This window comes from Poecilia reticulata, linkage group LG14 (genome assembly GCF_000633615.1).
Source record: "Poecilia reticulata strain Guanapo linkage group LG14, Guppy_female_1.0+MT, whole genome shotgun sequence".
Taxonomy (NCBI): Eukaryota; Metazoa; Chordata; class Actinopteri; order Cyprinodontiformes; family Poeciliidae; genus Poecilia; species Poecilia reticulata.
In genome coordinates this window covers 8,867,543-8,885,165 of record NC_024344.1, presented here as the reverse complement: position 1 = coordinate 8,885,165, position 17,623 = coordinate 8,867,543, and the positions used below count along the sequence as shown (strand labels likewise).

At 39.2% G+C, this 17,623-nt stretch overlaps 1 protein-coding gene across 1 annotated transcript in view; it reads left to right on the top strand.

Moving 5' to 3' along the window:
• ophn1 (oligophrenin 1) overlaps positions 1 to 17,623 on the top strand; it is a 41,876-nt gene continuing 24,253 nt past the window's right edge. The window contains exons 1-11 of the mRNA XM_008427517.1: positions 1 to 670; positions 2,029 to 2,124; positions 2,505 to 2,566; positions 4,081 to 4,152; positions 9,537 to 9,638; positions 9,748 to 9,858; positions 9,993 to 10,097; positions 10,182 to 10,311; positions 11,478 to 11,578; positions 11,723 to 11,814; positions 12,827 to 12,905. Coding sequence (XP_008425739.1) covers positions 517 to 670; positions 2,029 to 2,124; positions 2,505 to 2,566; positions 4,081 to 4,152; positions 9,537 to 9,638; positions 9,748 to 9,858; positions 9,993 to 10,097; positions 10,182 to 10,311; positions 11,478 to 11,578; positions 11,723 to 11,814; positions 12,827 to 12,905 — 1,104 coding nt within the window. The 5' untranslated portion in view covers positions 1 to 516. The remainder of the gene's footprint in view (positions 671 to 2,028; positions 2,125 to 2,504; positions 2,567 to 4,080; positions 4,153 to 9,536; positions 9,639 to 9,747; positions 9,859 to 9,992; positions 10,098 to 10,181; positions 10,312 to 11,477; positions 11,579 to 11,722; positions 11,815 to 12,826; positions 12,906 to 17,623) is intronic.

Here is a 17,623-nt window from a genome sequence, read left to right as displayed (position 1 = left end):
TGATTACATTTGTTTAAAAATCTGCCGTTCAGTTAAAAAAACACAACCCATTCACAGTGAGTGGTTTTAAGAGATGGTTTTTGGCGTTAAATACGACGAACTTGTTTAAACCACGGCGGAAGACAGACAGCGGCTTTGTGAGAGGGGGAAATATCTCGGAATGGAACGCGTCCAAAGGAGATTTAGCCGCTCTTCTCATCACGATACTACAACAAGGAAAAAGTGGCAAAGCGGACCAGGATATCATTGAACCGAAGCGTAAACAACGCGTCCATCAAAGGGAAGCGGGGTTAGAGAGGCTAAACCTGCTGAGTTTACTACTCCCTTCCCTCCGCAGCTCTCCAGCAGCAGCCGCAGGCTCCCCCGGACACCATGGTTTGCGCTCCTGTGAGCAGCAGGGAGTTTATAGTCGCTTCGGCTGAACTGAAATGAGCAGTGTTCCATAGAAAAGCGGKAGGCAGCGTGTCTCCACAACGATTTCCAGCGTCTATTGTGTGAAAGCAGCTCGTCTYGAAGATGGGGCACCCTCCTCTGGAGTTCAGTGACTGCTACAAGGACAGTCCAGACTTCAGAGAGTCCCTCAAGTGTTATGAATTGGAGCTGGACAGGACGAGCAAATTTCTCAAAGAGTTGATCAAAGATGGGAACAGTGTCATTACCGCAATCAAGGGTGAGCATGTTTTTATTTTTTATTTTATTTTTTTACCTTCAAATCTCTTTTACACTCAATAATAAAACGATAAGGATCTGCTGCATCATCAGGCCTTAATGGGGGCCTGCAGGATTAATGGGAGTGAGTGGGAGAGGCACATTCAGGGAGGTGCTACTCGCTCCTTTTGAAAGGTCATGCTTCTGATGCAGATGTGCACGATGACCAAACTGAAAACATCTGTCTCCCTCGCTGAAAGTTTTCCACTCTCCCTTGCTYGTGTGGGTTCAGTCCCACTGCTGGAGTATGCGTGGACCAGAGCCAGAACCAGCACACACACACTCCAACTGTAGATGTGTGCTTTTGGGTCAGCGTGGCACAGGGACACTGTACGTCCAGTAAGAAATCCTGAATGACAAGCTTATCACCTYGACAACAGAAACTGTCAGTGTTGCTTCTGTGGAAGTGTTGGCAGTCCAGATAATGGCCACTGAGCAGGGGTCACGGGATAAAATTGCTCCCAAATAATCCCAAATCTGGATTATTTAGTGGACTTCAGCTGCAAATGCTGTGAAATATGCAAGTTATGCTTGGCCCGAGTCGGTGAACGTTTTGCTGAAAGGCTGATTTATGAYATWTCACCATCCAAGCTTCTGAAGCGTTGCCATGCAGAGTTGATCAGTCACTCTGTGAGTGAAAGGGGAACATTAATCAGAGTAACAACCAGGAGGTGCATGGTGGTAAAATRGCGGCAGAGACCCCCAGCTGAGATGGTGGAATATTAAACAGGATTACTGTTGAAAATATGAGTCATTCACTTCACATTTCTGGAGAAAGACATCAGAAGTCCAGTTTAAAATTTCCCACAAGCGATGAAGGAAGAAAAGTAAACGAATCCTGGAAGACGTTCTGATGACGAGAAGAACTCACACAGCAGGTTGAAACATGGTGGTGACGGCATCATGCTGCAGTGGATGCTTTTCGTCAAAGATGCACTTCATAAAATCTGACTGAGCGAAACGAGAACAGGGGGGAAAAAACCCCCCAAAAAACGAGCTTCAACTGTGAAAAACTGYTAGAAACGAACTCCAAATGTCTTCTTGCATTACAAAGCGGACTTTAGCTGGTTGAACTTTTCAGTTTTTGTTTTGTTTGAACACGTTTTCCTTCACAATTTACAAGTATGCGCTACTTTGTGTTGGGTTTATCACACAAACGCCCCATAAAATACTCTTAAAATTTGTGGTTGTAGCTTGAGAAGATGTGGAAGGAGTTCGAAAGTTCAAGGGGCATAAATACTTTAGSATTGTTTGTGTTGGTAAATGGAATGAGGAGTTTTACTTTCTGGCCGATGGGAAATAAATCTCGTTTTTTAACAGGCTATTCCTTGGCAGTGCAGAAGTTTTCCCAGACTCTCAGTGCATTCCAGTTCGACTTTATTGGCGACTCCCTGACGGATGATGAGATTAACATTGGTAAGATATTAATATTGATCTCTCCTATAAAGCTTACAAAAGGTAAGTCCTTTAAAAGAAAGTTTCTTTAATAGGTYAATAAGCTAGTCTAATTAGTTCTAAAATAATTTCAATTCATTATTATYGTTTTAAAATCCAACTTATTCCCTTCCCACCTCGGTGRAAAGAAGCTGCCACCTTGCGAGGAATCGGGAAGAAAAGCAGATTCCTAAGCATGTGAAGAAAAACTTTGTAGAAAAAGGTTTTCATTACAAAGTTTATGCTCTAGTGTTTTCTTTTGTAACGGTTTGATTACATGAAAATGTGTCACCATCGTCTGTGTGAGGAGTTCAGCAGTAACTCCGACTTCCGGTCSTTGTCTTTGTGTTGTTCTTCCCCAGCTGAGTCATTCCAGGAGTTCGCCGGACTCCTGCAGGAAGTGGAGCGTGACAGGATGATGCTGGTAGGTTATCGGCTTCCTCCAAAGACCCTTCTGCATCCTATTTGAGCCCTCAGTAGATATAGAGCCACATTAACACATCCTGCACAAAAGAGGCCAACACCACGGCCAAACATTTCTCATTCTGCTACACATTCTTCCAGCTCTCTCTCTCTCTCGCTCTGTGTGTGTGTGTGTGTGTGTGTGTGTGTGTGTGTGTGTGTGTGTGTGTGTGTGTGTGTGTTAATTTGGGTATATTGTCTTAGTCAGGGCATGTTCACACAGAGACGCTGTGCCGCCCCGTGCAGAAAGGATAAGAGCAATGCTGGCAATTATTTTAGTTTCCATTCCTCTTTTTAGTTTTCTTGTTCCCCTTTCTGTTAATGGGAGCATGTGTGGGTATTTTTCATTAGGTTTCAGTGCCTGAAGCTCCGACTACTGAAACGTTTCTGTGCTCTAAGTAACACAAAGGTGAGGAATGGTGCTTTTCAACTTTCTCCTGTCTTACCGGTTGGACTATGTATTTTAAAAACCTGCAAATCACATGATGGATGTGACGATGGAAGCACATTATCTTTTCAGAATAACTATTTATTTATCTTTTAAAGGCCAGATATCATCATTTGCACAAGCTTTCTTTTCCAGTTGTATTCAGGCTTATCACATTCATTTTTATGATAAAAAATGGAAAGATATGAAGAAGCACCTGGCAGCTGAGAACACAGTCAAAGAAGAGGGATGATGTTATGTCTGCAGTGCCACGGTCAGGGATCAATGAACAGCAGTGACAAAATTACGACAAGCAAAGTCTTCAGTGCAAATTTTAGTTCACGAAATGAGGATTTATATCATGATTTGGTGTTTTAGGAGGTCAGGAGAACTGCTGTTTGAAAACGGCTGCAGCTAACTCACAATCTTGAGCAGTGTGTACACGAGCGTGATTGACAGCGCCAACACCTTCCTGCTGACTCTSATTGGTTGTTTCTGACTGGGAGCAATGTATTTCTGCAGATGACGGTAGGTCCACAGGGAGGCGCAGAGGAGCTGGATTCTTTTCACATTGTCACATATAATGCTGTTAGAACAAAGTGACACTTTTAACAAATATATAAAAACCATTTTTTAAATAAAAGTTTCCTTACTGCATGTTTAATCTATATATTCTAGCAGCAACATTYGTTTTTTGAGGCCTCATCCCAGAGCTGTAGACATTTGGTTCTCTTAAAGTCCCACATTTAACATGCTTCATTTGWTATATTGTCAGTAATAAATGTTTKTTAGGTCAAGAAAAGAACCCATCTGTACTTTAAAATGGCATTGTTACAGATGCAACACTTGGTGCCTTCCYGTATTAGTGGGCATGACTCAACACTTTCTGTGTTTGYATTTTTCATAATTTCCAAGGGTTTTAGGTTTTGGTACTCGTTAATCTCTGTGTTAGCACCAAAACTTAAATCTGCTAATTCTGTCTCTTCTCTTCTTGGTTGTGCTTTATTCTTTTCCTGCATATAAAGTTGTTTCCATTTTCGTCTGTCCAGGTCCAGAATGCGTCCAATCTCCTCATCAGACCCTTAGAGAAGTTCAGGAAGGAGCAGATAGGTGCAACAAAAGTGAGTGCTGTTATGAATTTGTCTGCTCTGCCAAACAAAGTGTGGCTCATTCATTCAGGACCAAACAAGTAGGTTTTTGGATGGAACATGCATGTGCTTGCATGGTAATGTTTACATGCATTTCYTGCCATTGTGAGCCAAAATCTAGCAAATCTAGAACCACCCTGAGCTACTTCCACTTATCATTCAGAGTGTCTGAAGTTACTTCCTCAAAATGTTATATAAGTTTTTACCCCCAATTTATGACCATGTTTTATGTGAACCAGTTCTGTRTATTAAGTATGATGGGTTTCAGTTCCTCTTTTTAAATTGAAAAYGTAAGATGTATTTTGTTCTTTTTAAAATGAAGGCTGCAGCTAGTTGGAACAACTTCCTGTCTTTAGTGTATTTAAGCATATTTTGTCTATTTTCTTCCACACATTCACACAATTTTCTAAGATGAAGTGCTGTTAGCGGAAAAAAATGCCCTTATCCTTTTGTGTAGTCTGTCTTTAGAGAATTTGTCGCTGATGAATTTAGAAATAGTGCAGTTGAACACTTCAGATGAACTTGATCAATAATGCACACAATGCAGTGACACACAAAGTGAGGCCAAACGAGCAGCTGTTAGAAGTGTAAATCTTTTATTCACAAACATTTGAGCTATACACTGACCTTTCTCAGAYGATTAATATGCTGTATTGCTTACAGAAACAGCTGATCTAATGTRTTAACCAGACAAACCTGTTAATAAACCAGCAGCGATCTCTCCGAGTCATTCTTCCTCTCTCATATATTTGCTTTGCAAACCCTAACCGTTTACTGACAAAAATAAACTGACTTGTTCAGCTACTTTAGTTGAATTCACAATTTTTTTTTTTTTTGCAAGAATTAGGACACAATAACTTAAGTGCAGATTTCTAACTTCCGAGTTACAGTGAATGCCACATGAGTCATGAAAGAGAAATAMAGGGATTCTTTCTGGTTAGAAGTCACTTTTTAAGCTAAATTAGTGACTTGTCTYYCTGTGCCAAGGGGAGTTTGAGTAATTAATTGTAACTTGCTGTAACATAAGACTAAATTAACATAATAGTAAAAATATTTACGCTCTACATAACTAGAATGGAATTTAATGAGTCTGGGAAAGTTGCGGTAAATCATCAGTTCTTAGACACTCTGGAGCTTTTAAAGTTTATTCTGTTATAATTTCTAAGCTTGACATGTTTGACATTCCTGAAATATAGTGTTCTGAGGATGAACAAGCCAAAAAATTAAATGTTCAGTTTAAAACCACTTGGATTTAATTTAAAGGCTGCATTCCCATTTTGATATTGGTGGTCACATTTTTAGCTTGTTGAACATTTTGTTTAGCTACTGTTAGCCTCTTTGGTGAGTATGAATACATGTTTTTTTTCCTGTTTTTAGCTACTTATTGACTCCAGATTACAAGTGCATACAGATACACTCCACTCAATCCACACATGCAGATTTATGGTCAGTTTGGTTTCTGTTATAAAACAATGTAACCATGTTCACTGCATCAAGTTATCGACTTTGCAGCTATCCCTCACACTGAGCATGCAGGTGGTGACAGTGGAAAGGAACAWCTCCCTTTTTAACAACATGTAGCTTAGCTAATATATKTTATTTATTTTCTCCCTGGTGGGCCGGTCTATCAGTCAAACCTCTTTCACGGCAGAGCAATAGAGGAMACTGGTTGACCTTTAGACCATTGCCAAGGTAGATAAGTTCGGTGGAGAAAGACGCAAGTATCGTCCAATCATCAATCTCTCAAAATTAAGGAAATCTGAGCCGATTTACAGCTCCACCGCWAACATAAATGTATAGTTGGAAAGTTTTGTTCAATATCAAAGCCAAGGATTCATTTGACTTCTTTCTGTTTAACCAGTAGAAAGACATTAATGGGCAACTCCTGAAAATATGACCGTGGCATGTCATCACATCGTTATATTGTCTCCCAACAATGYCCAGATTCAGCTCTGCTGGTCTGAGAATATGTTCTTTTATGAGTCATAAAAAAAACCCTAATGATATCTTCCATGAAAATTCGCCCCAGTACCCGGAGCTAGTGGTGGTGGAATTAATTYGGCAGAAGTTTAGCCGTTCATTGTCAGTATTATTTTTGCTTTCTTCGTCCRCATAATTTTGACGTACAGTGTTGGTGTTTTAGGCTTTTAGGCACAAMTATGGACCAGATAGCCTCCTCTTCCTCTAAGGTTTACATTTACAGGTAGCATAGAAGATATTGAGATCCTGACGATGCTTTTTTTAATATGTCCATGTTTTTACTWAAAAGGTGCCTGAGCTGCAAATATCTGTAATAGTTTCGCTTGTGAAGATGAAATTTTTCCTGTAGTTGTTGGACGCTGTCCAAGTCGGTTCCAGATGAGATCACGCAGCGTGAGCTAAATGCCTTTTCTAGTCAATTCATTGAATCTAGAGTAAAGCTGCGCTTGTCTAAAATGCTTTGGTAAAGACGCATAAAAACGCATAACTTCTCTGAATATGTAGTGTTGAGGTGTTTATCACCCTTTGGAGATTGGGGGATGTCAATTTGACTTAATTCTAGTTCTTTCCACTCTGCATCATACCCCYCCTTCACAGCAGTAGACGGCATACTGCAGTTCTGCTGCCTTATAGTGATTTTCCAAACATGGGAGTGACATYCCTCCTTTATCTCTTGGTAATTGTAATGTTTTATAGCATAACCGTGGGTTTCTTGTTCYGCCATATAAACCYAGAGATGGTTCGGTTCCACTCATTACGCTGCTTACTAGGAATTTCCACTGATGGACTGAAAAARGAGGAACAATTTAAGTAATACAATCATTTTTATTGTTTCTGTTCGGTTATGTAAATCAAAATCAGTTTTATTTTGTTAGCCACAGTGATCCATAATTTGGTTTCTGTATTTTGTTCAGAGGTTTAATAATGAACACCCAAATATTTCATAGCTGTTGTTTTTTATTTAAATGTGAACAGTTTAGTTATATCTTCTCGGGGTGAATAGTTAAATCAGAGATTGAGTGTTTTGTCTGTATTTAATTTGTAACCTAAATGGYGTCCGGATTGGAGGTAGCAGGACATGAGGTTGACATCATCGGCATATAGATTTGATCCAGTCCACTGACAACTTGTGTAATGATTTTAAACAACGTATCATTKAATTATTAAAGCCAAAATGTTGTAGAACCAGATATAAATATCCCCACTGTACATCAAAACCAATTGCTAAGGATTTCATGTTGTCTCTACTCATAATGTCGACATTAACCTGTTTATGTATATTTTAATAAAGCCTGGCTGGTCTGTATCGAYCAGTTCAGGGATAATAATTTCTAGTAACATTTATTGAAGTGAATATATATTATATATATATGCTTAAGACAGAGATGGGCTGATATGAATTATACTCTTGTTTTATCTTTCCTGCTTTTGGTATGATGAATATTATTGCTTGTTTCCATTATGGAGGGGTCTTGCCCTGTTAAATGAAACCCCATGATTAGAGCATTTTAACAGCAAAGKTGTTATAGATTTCCTCAAAGTTTTATACCATTCAGCTGGTAATCCGCCTCCGCCTGGCGCCTTGCTTTCCTTCGATTTTGACGTGGCTTTATCGACATCTGCTTCTGTTATGTCTGTGGTCATCCATTTATTTTGTTTTGCGCCAAGTCAGGGATGGTCCAAAGAACCTAGAAACTGATTTATTGATGGACGCTTGGTTARTYAGGGCTGACTATTTAAATTCCTATAACATATTTCAAATGACTTRTGCTTTACACCAGAAGAAATAAATGTCCTGTTGGTAACAGGGTTTTGTTTTTAAGGAKGAATCTGTCCAATTGTTGTATTTTAAGTCGCTGGRCCAATATTTGTTTTTGCTTGAGGTCCATTTTTTTCTGATTTAGTTTAATATATTTGAGTTTAAGCTCCACTTTATTGAGTTTGTTGTTTAATTCTKCTTTTACGACAGCAATTTGCAGCATGAGAGTAGGGTCAAAAATAGTAAAAGAATGACTTCCTAAACAAAACGACTYATTAGGGAGTCTTKGTGGAAAACAAAAGTCCCCAGATGATGTTTGGGATGTGGACGGCATCTCTCCTATAGCCAATGAGTATAGGCTCAATGYACTCACARCCTTTAAAACGGCTCCCAAAACAATAGTAGTCTATTGTAATCTGCCTATAGGAAACAGTAATGCCTGTTTTAGGCCAGATGTCTGATAGTGTWTCTTTATGAAACTATTCGATTCCTAGTTCTTTCACTGGATCCGATCTCTATGATTGCAAATCTAACAACAGGGATGTTAAATACATTTGCGGACGGGTTTATCTTGGTGAGGAGGCTGCATCATGATGACAGCTGAAACTTAATAAAACTTCCAAGAGACTCCAGCAGGTTGTCTCCCTCTGCGTCTTCAGGAATAAYGTACACATGGATGTTGTTTCTTAKATTTTATCTGTTGCTTGTAGTTTGAGACGGTAAYTCCTTCACTCCTCCATTTCTGCCACACGTTGCAGCGATTCCTCCGCTCTTTCTCTGGTCTCTTTCATGTTTGCCACGATTYTATTTAGCTTTCCTTAGACCTCCTCTCTGAAACTGGTTAAATTTCTCTTCATGTCTYTGGAGAAGTTGCCACGAAAGCAACTAAAATCAGAACAAGTGGATAAAATCTCTGTGGYTAGCTCCGATGCTAGCTTGAAGTCCTTCTTGTTTTGGTCGAATACGTCTTCATCAAATTTTCCTTTGGAGGCTGTCTTTCCTATTTCTTGTGTCTGGTTTGGTGTACAGTTATTTTTTTTGGTGTCTTTTCTGTTTTTTTTATAAGTTCATGGATGCTAAAAGGTAAATTCAGCTCAAGCGAAGGGGAGTTAGCCGACTGCGTTGGGAGCTCTCATTTTAACAAATGTATAAAAAACGAAGCGGGAWTAATAGAAGAGCGACGTTGTGGTGACTTCCCAGGGGTGGAGTGTTGGAAAGAGCAGGACTTTCTTARAGAGACATAGTCYCAATTTCAAGCGATCATATTKCTTTTAAGTCATATTTGATTTATGCAGCATTTYTTTWAACAACTAGAMRTAACAGAGTTACTTGATTGTGTTATATAAAATGATACTATGTGGCTGGAAACCCATAATACTTCCACTTTAAATTTATTGTTTTTTTGTATAATTTTTTACAAATGCTCCGTGCCTAAAAAAAAATACAAACAAGCAGAATTTATAAAGTAAAACTTAATTTCCTTTCAGTTTCATAGAATTTGAATTTTGCTTAAGTACACTGTGATAGATAATGCCTCTTTCTTGGCTTCTATTTAGGCATCAATAAACGGTTACATATCCTAAAGTGCTGTTTTATCTTTTGCTTATGCGTCCTGCAGGAAAAGAAGAAGAAGTTTGAGAAAGAGAGTGAAAAATATTACTCTCTGCTCGATAAACATCTGAACCTCTCTGCCAAGAAGAAGGAGAGTCAGCTTCAAGAGGTCGGATGTGGCTCAAGTGTTTTGCATCGGTTCGGTATTGAAATGTGAAACTAATAATGACACCGTTGTGGTCAGTCCAGTAATCAATCTTCTTTGCTTTTCTCTGAAGGCTGATGACCTCCTTGATAGGGAGCGGGTGAACTTCTATGAATCGTCAGTGGAATACGTATACCAGATCCATCAAGTTCAGGACAGGAAGAAGTTTGACGTTGTGGAGCCGGTGAGTGCTRTCGGCGGTTTCCCACTCTTCCTCTTTGCTACCGCACGCGCAGGGAAGAGGGCCTTTAATTCACCTCGACAGTCGCGCTTTCAGCCACACTCTGAAAATATATGTTTCATCCTTTGGTTTGATAGGTGCTGGCGTTCCTTCACAGCATTTTAACTCTCAACAACTTGACAGTGGAGATGACTCAGGACTTTATGCCTTATAAGCAGGAGCTGCAGCTCAGCTTGCAGAACGTAAGTGGTGTTGCTGGCAATTGTTGGGGGATTTGATATTGTCTGACTTGAGCCCTTTTAGTTCTATTCTGTCTTTGCCTGCAGTCTAGAAACCACTATGAGAGCACTTGTGAGGAGTTGGAGGAGCTGATGAAGAGGATGAAGCATCCTTCTCAAATCTCAAAGATGCAGAACTTTCTGCCGTTGGAGGGTTATTTGTACTGTCAGGAGAAGCGTACGTATTAAAGATGAAGATTGCAGACGTATTGTAAATGCATTTGATTGAATTTGTGTGATAAACGTATAAAGAGTCACATCCAATCTAAATAGTCAGGGATAAAGGCATGAAAATGTTTGACTCAGGGTTAAGTTGTAAAACAATATCCCAAACTCTGAACATTTCCASGAAGTTTATCAAGTCATCGTACAAAAATGAAAAGCATTTTATGTTACATTAAAGGGGCAGTATTGTGTAAAACTGACTTTATTTAGCTTTAAATCACRCTATAATGTTATTCCCTCATCAAAAACATACCTGGAGTGTTGCTTTGACTTTTTTCATGCATGTTTAAGAAATCCTTTAATCTCCCGTGGCAACCATTCAGCGGTGCAAAACGCCTGGAGGGACAGAGCGSCCCTTGCAGACTCCTCTGCAGCTCCTCCTCAGAGCAGCAGCTTCCAAGCTTCTGAGCTCCTCATTACAGAGCAGCCCTCCTCCGAGACTCCCTCACTCTGCTCCTTCAGACTAGCTAGCAGCAATTAGCACCTGGTGGAACTGTGCATCTGCTGAGCTCATTACACAAACTATTTCTCAGTGCAAAGTTGGTAAAAATGTTGTTAAGGGTTAATAGTGGAGCAATGTTGTTGAGGATTTCCTGAAGGCGGAGGGTCAGAAAGAGCAGCCTTAGTTTCTTAAAGAGACAGAGGCCCCAATTTCAAGACTTTGGATTACAAAGTCAAATTTCTTTTAAGTTGTGTTTGATATATACAGAAGTTTTATAACAACTGAAGGTAACGTAGTTGCTTGATTGTGCTATGAAATTATACTATGAGGCTGGAAAACACATAAAATTGTTCCTTTAAATCTACCCAAACCTGACTTTTAACCTACACAGACCAAGAGGGAGGATTTCCGTCTAGGAGGCATGTTCCAAAAAACCTGTAACTGTAATTGTAGTAAAACATAGTTGTACAAAATATTTATTCAGCGGAAATGAAGAGAATATTTGTTGCTAATTTTAAATGTGTTGCTGTTCTTTTGCTGTTAATGTGATAATCTACTACAAAGACAGTTTGTAATTGTAACACGACAAAATGTGAAATCACATATTTTCGAGTTATTTTGTCTCCAAGTCTCAACAGACCTTTTTGTGTCTTTTTTTGTTGTTTTGGTCACACCAGGGGCTTTGGGTGCATCGTGGGTCAAATATTTTTGCAAATATCACAAGGATGGGAGAATGCTGATCATGGTGTCCTGTGAACAGAGGCCTGCAACAAAACAGGTAATTTCACCACCAGTAACCAGAACGTGGGGCCTTTGTCGCCACTTACATTCTTTAAACAACTTACCCTATCGATGTTGACTCCCATCGTCGACCACTTCTCCAACTTTATCTCTCTTTTTTAATTAATTTTTTTCCATGCAGGCCCCAACGATACTCACCTTGAAATCCTGCATCCGCCGCAAGACCGACTCCATAGACAAGCGCTTCTGCTTTGACGTGGAAACCGTGGAGAGGTTAGCGCAAACACAACCTGACGAGGCAACGCGAGAGCCTTGTGGGATAAACAGGTTGAGGCGGCGAGGTGAACAGGTGGCTTACAAGGACAGAGTGTGAAGGCTAAATGGACCGTAGCCCAAACAATCCCTGAGCAATGAGCTGGCGCTGGAAACAGATGGCAAACTCTCTGATTGCAGGGGGAAGGAACACAACAAGCTCATATTTATATAAAAGCACACCATTTGGAACAAAATGCATTTTAATAACTGCTTGAACTACGAGCTTCCCTGTCACCTTGCTGGCCTTTCTGGTCTTGAAATGGGTGGAAATACTCGAATGTCGTCTGTGCTGTTTGGAGGGGGTTTATTGAGCTTCTGCATTGAGAGTGACTCTTGAGTCGAACATATCTGGTAGTTTGGCTGTTTGGTAAACTCAAGGTGGCAGTGCTGTGTAATGAAATGCTCCTGGAGTTAAAGCAGACATTCAGCTTAATAGAAATGGATACAATAAAATCCATATTTAACCCAGATTAGTCATTTTAGCTACTTTGATAACTAACATTTCCCATGTATAAAAGATTTGACATTTATTTCACTCTGAAAGTTGATTCCGACTTAAATTTATTCATAGGGTTTTGCCAGAGGAGGCTTTCATCTCGTTGCACAGTTGTCTTTGTTAACAATTGATTCACATCCCCATGAGCTGCAAAATCTGGCACTCGACGGCGTTTTTTGCACGACGACAATTGCAGCAATGTGTGTTTTTTTTTATTTTTTATTATTACTTTATGCTTACTTACTTTTATCTCGTTTAGCTTCCAGGATGTTGTCGGCTTCATCAAAGACGCTCCCTCCCGGGGTGTTCTTATCAGTTCTTTTCCTTTTTCCATCTACTCCACTTGGCTTTTAAGATATGAGTCTGATGTGTGAATTTAATCAAACTGGCTACTGTTGAAGAGTGCATCGTTTCAGCTGAATAATTAAACTGAAACCTTTGCCTTCCTAATGGCTCTTGTTACCGTTTCCACAGAAACGCACCCGTCACTTTCCAGGCCCTTTCGGAGGGGGACAGGAAGTTGTGGATGGAGGCCATGGATGGGAAAGAGCCTGTGAGTTTGTGTTGCTCATTTAGAAATGGTCTTCTTTGACTCTGATTAAAAAAAAATTGCTTTGCTTGGCAATGATTTTTAAAGTTAAATTTGTTATAACTTTTTCTCAGCTCTACACATCCTCACAAGAATGCACACAGGTTCAAATACAAACCCTGATTAATATTTGACTTGATGTTAATTGGACGACATGCTTTTAAAATCAAACAGATCATGATTACCCCTTTTTTTTTTATTCTTTCCACTCTTTCCCTCTTTCGAAATTTCCCCACCGCTTTTGTATTTACCACTAAAAATATACAGTTGTGGTCTTTGAAGSCAATGAAAGTCCACCCAACAGACCGTTTGTTGTTGGTATGCAGAAGTTGCATGCATTGAACATAAAATATAAAATCCTGCTAAATATTGTGCCCATATAGACCTTTGAAATTATGATGACAATTGTGATTTAATGCATTTGCTCAACTCCTTTGAAGTCAGATAGCTTAATGTTTGGCGGTTCTGACCAGACAACGTTGTCCCAGGAGGCGTTGCGCCTGTCCATGCGAGCAGATGTAAAGATCAGTCGAGCATAAAGTTGTTGATTTTRAAGCAGGAATTTATTGTCAGCTGGCTTGAGCATTTGTGGCTCCTAAGTTGATCCTAAACATCCCAACTAATTGCCTTTTTTTTCTTAAGATTACAGTTTGGCTCAGATGATTGAAACTTGGATATAATGTGGTGTGTTCCAGTATGAAAATGTTCCCAAACAAACATAAAAAATGGTTTCGAAATCGTTATTTTAGGTTTTTGTAATGGTCTTTCCAAAACCCCGAAATCAACCCTACTAAGAATTTATGCACCACTTTTAAAGGCCAAGTCTGCCCTGGGAAACAAACCAGTTTCAGTGAACTCTGCTAATTCTAAAAGCACATGTTTGAGGCGAAAATCTCAAAGGGACATCAAATTAAATATTAATGGAGTTGCGTGTTTTTATTTGGACCTGTATGGATAATTTTGAACATGTGTTGGTAACAGAAAATCGACAATGCATGCAAACGTTCCCCCCCTCCCCCCAAATTCTTGTTTTTCAATCCATTGATGTTGATTGTTGTGTGCTTATATATCCATAGAACAACTTAATCAATAAAAGCCCAACAACAATGTGACATCATTCAGTTTGGAGGTAACAGATCTGCAACCAAAACTCAATTTTGAGAAAGCTTTTTGCATYTCTGATTATTTTTGAGGATGTTTAAAACGCATCTAATTAAGTGTGTTTTGCTTTAAAAAAAAAAAAAAAAAACTGGAGCTGAGAAACAACCAGCTGAGAAAAATCCTGTTTAAATGATGTTCAATTATTTGTGTAGGCGTAAAACAGCATGACGACTGGCAGCTTAACTTTAACTGGCATTTAACTGCTTAACTGGCATTTATGAGGCACCGGGTTCTGTACAAGATACATCTGAGGTAACATGATGCTTTCAGCGCACAACAAGGTATTTGTGCGCAGGTTGGTTGGCTGCAGCCTCAAATGACTTTAAACCAAATAAGGTTTGGTGTTGATGGAGCAAATTCTACAGAAAATACATCTGTTCTGCATCTTGGGGAAAGGAAAAAAAGATCCTACACACTACAGAGGATTTTCTTTCATTTTGCGCCTCTTGATGAATGTCGCATCTTACCAGTTCAGTCTATTATTTGCTTGTGGTTGACAAAGACAAATAAAGGATGTGAAAATGACACGTGGCACACATTTTAGTGCCCTTTTGCTGCGCCACTTCCCCGTCAGAGTCATCATATTTTTTTTTAAAGCCTACTCTTGCAGTTTGCACTGACGGGTAAATTCCCTGCACGCCAACGCCGACTTTGTTCATTAAGCACTTTTAAAAACATCAAACACTGACCAAAGGACGAAACATGAAAATGCAAAAGAATAGAAACAAAAACATGAGCAATACAGAATAAAATGCAACTAGTGGTCTTGGTAGGAATACGCAATGCATGAGTCACATAAAACAATAAAATCAGAATACTAATGASTTCTTATACGGGGTTAAAAGCTTAATTAAAGACATTGTTTTTCACTGCAGATTTAAAAACGAAGAGGCTGTTAAAAATTTGTGAACTTCAAACAGCAATAGCCCTGGTGCTTCAGCACTTTCCACCTAAGTTCAGCAAAATCTGGTCAGCTGGTCTGTGCGACCGAGAAAGGGAGTGCGAGGGCAGTTGTCCAGATTGGTACTGAGGGGTAAGACCATTCAAATATTTCCCAACAAAAACTTTTTAAATGAAGTCTAAAGTGTAAAGAAAATAAAACGGGAACTCCTCCGTGTTCCAGTTTAAATCTTTGCGGTAGCATTTTGTGCCCACTGAAGGAATGCCAAGGAAGGCAGCTTAACACCAACAAACAAATCATTCCAGTAATCCAGTCGAGTTGTAATTAAAGCATGGCTTTCTCTTTCAAAGTCATGTTTTGACATCGGTTTTATTTTGGCCAGGTGCCTCAGCTGAACGAGATGGATCACATCCCTGCACTTTTCTGACCACTCGGCTTGAAATCGCTGTCCATTTTAAAACCTAAATTAGACAGTTGGTGTTTCATAGTGTACCACAGAGCGAATGTTCACTGGGAAAGACCAAAAGTCAACATCGAGAAGTTATCTATTTGTTTCAGGAGCGCATAAATCTTGGTATCTTTTGTAAAGCAATGAAAAGTAATGTTATGCTTTCTAAGATCAGCTAAGAAAAAAAAAATGTAGAGGTCCAAGATTTGAACCCTGTGGGGCTCCACATGATGGAATGGAGGATGCTCTAAAATTATTTAGATTAGCATAAAAAGACAGTCGAGAGCTAAAATTAGCTCTCATTTTGGTTACAAATATCTCCACGGTGTCGTAAACACAATATTCAGATATTGCGATCTACTATCTTGAAAGAGGCGCTGAATCTTGGAGAATCAGGACCACATGGTCCCCTGAAAATGTACCCAGAAGGATTTCATTTAAGATGCTGAACGAAGCAAAAACCGAGCTGCGAAGTGATTTTAAACCTGACTGAAAGCTCCCAGAACATCATCTTCTAAAACGCTTTCAGTTGGACGTAAACGAATGTCTCCAGAATCGTGTCTTTCACATTACAATATCCTGAATGAGAGATGAGATACAATAGGGCAAGAAAAAGGTATTTATTCAGCCACTGATTGGGAAAGTTCTCCTGCTTTTGAAAGATGAGAGGGCAGTAATTTTCATCATAGGTACACTTTAACAATAATAATAACAAAACGGGACATAAAAAATTCCAGGAAATCACATTTTAGGATTTTTAAAGAATTTATTTGTAAATTATGGTGGAAGATAAGTATTAGGTCACCCACAAACAAGCACAGATCTGTGACTTCCTTAAGAAGCTCTTCCGTCCTCCACTCGTTACCTGTATTAATGGCGCAAGTATAAAAGGCACCTGTCCACAGTCAGGCTCATGCAGTCAGACTCCAAATTAATCCAAGACCAAAGAGCCACCAGGAAGAAAACTGCAGATCTGCACCAGGCTGGGAAGAATGTCTCTACAATAGGCAAGCAGGTTGATGTGAATGAGTGATGAACGGGGCAGTGCATCGAGAGATTTCAAGTCAAAACCTCCCATCAGTGAGAGCATTGAAGGTGGAACAGGCTTCGTCTTCCGGCATGACAATGATCCCAAACGCACCAGTCGGACAACAATGGAGTGGCTCCGTTAAAAAGCACTTCAAGGTCCTGAAGTGGATTACCCAGCTTCTAGACCTCAACCCCATAGAACATGTTTGTAAGGAGTTGAAAGATTGCCATCAACAGGCCCAAAGCATCACTGCCCTCCAGGAGAGCTGCAAGGTGGAATGGACCAAAATACAATCTGGTGAAGACTTACAGGAAATGTTTGACCATTGCCAACAAAGTTATGTTGCAAAGTATTGTTGAGTGTTTGTTATTGACCAAGGACTTATTTTCCACCATAATTTACAAATAAATTCTTTAAAAGTTCTACAATGTTTTCTTTGATTTCTGTTTTATAATTTTTATTCCTTTAATTTTTGGCTCTCATAGTTTAAGTAGAACCTGTGGTGAAAATTACTGACCTCTCGTTAAGTAGGAGAACTTGCACAATCAGTGCCTGACTGAATATTTTTTTGTCCCACTGTGATGAATCTAAAAGCACAGCTATGGTAGTAAATGTTCATCTAAAGACAGATTTCAGTAATTTTTAGACTAATAAAGATTAACACTCTATGGATTGCCATTTTTATTTAATATCTGAAACTGCAGATTCTTTAATGGAGATCATTTTTAATTAAACTAAAATGCATTGCTAATTTTTCCTATTTAAAGCTTTGTAAAGTATCAGGTTTTATATTTTTTTTTCACTACGTTACACTGCTTTTTATTGGCATTTACATGAAAGATCAACACAAAGTAACACACACTTGTGAAATGGAAGAATATGTTGTGGTTTGCAAAAATTTTCGTGGAGAAAAATCTGAAATGTGCTTCATTAGTTTGTTTTCTATCCTACTTCAGAAATTCACTAATAAGCAACCGGACACTTGAGTGTACTTTAATCTTAATGTACATGTCAGGATTTATAATATATTAATAGATTAAAACCTGTCGTTCCTGGTCTTACTTAAGCAAATAAAGTGACAGGTCACAGATAAAGGATAAAATATTTTTGGACACTTTAATTGGGACAAAACAACTGAAGTG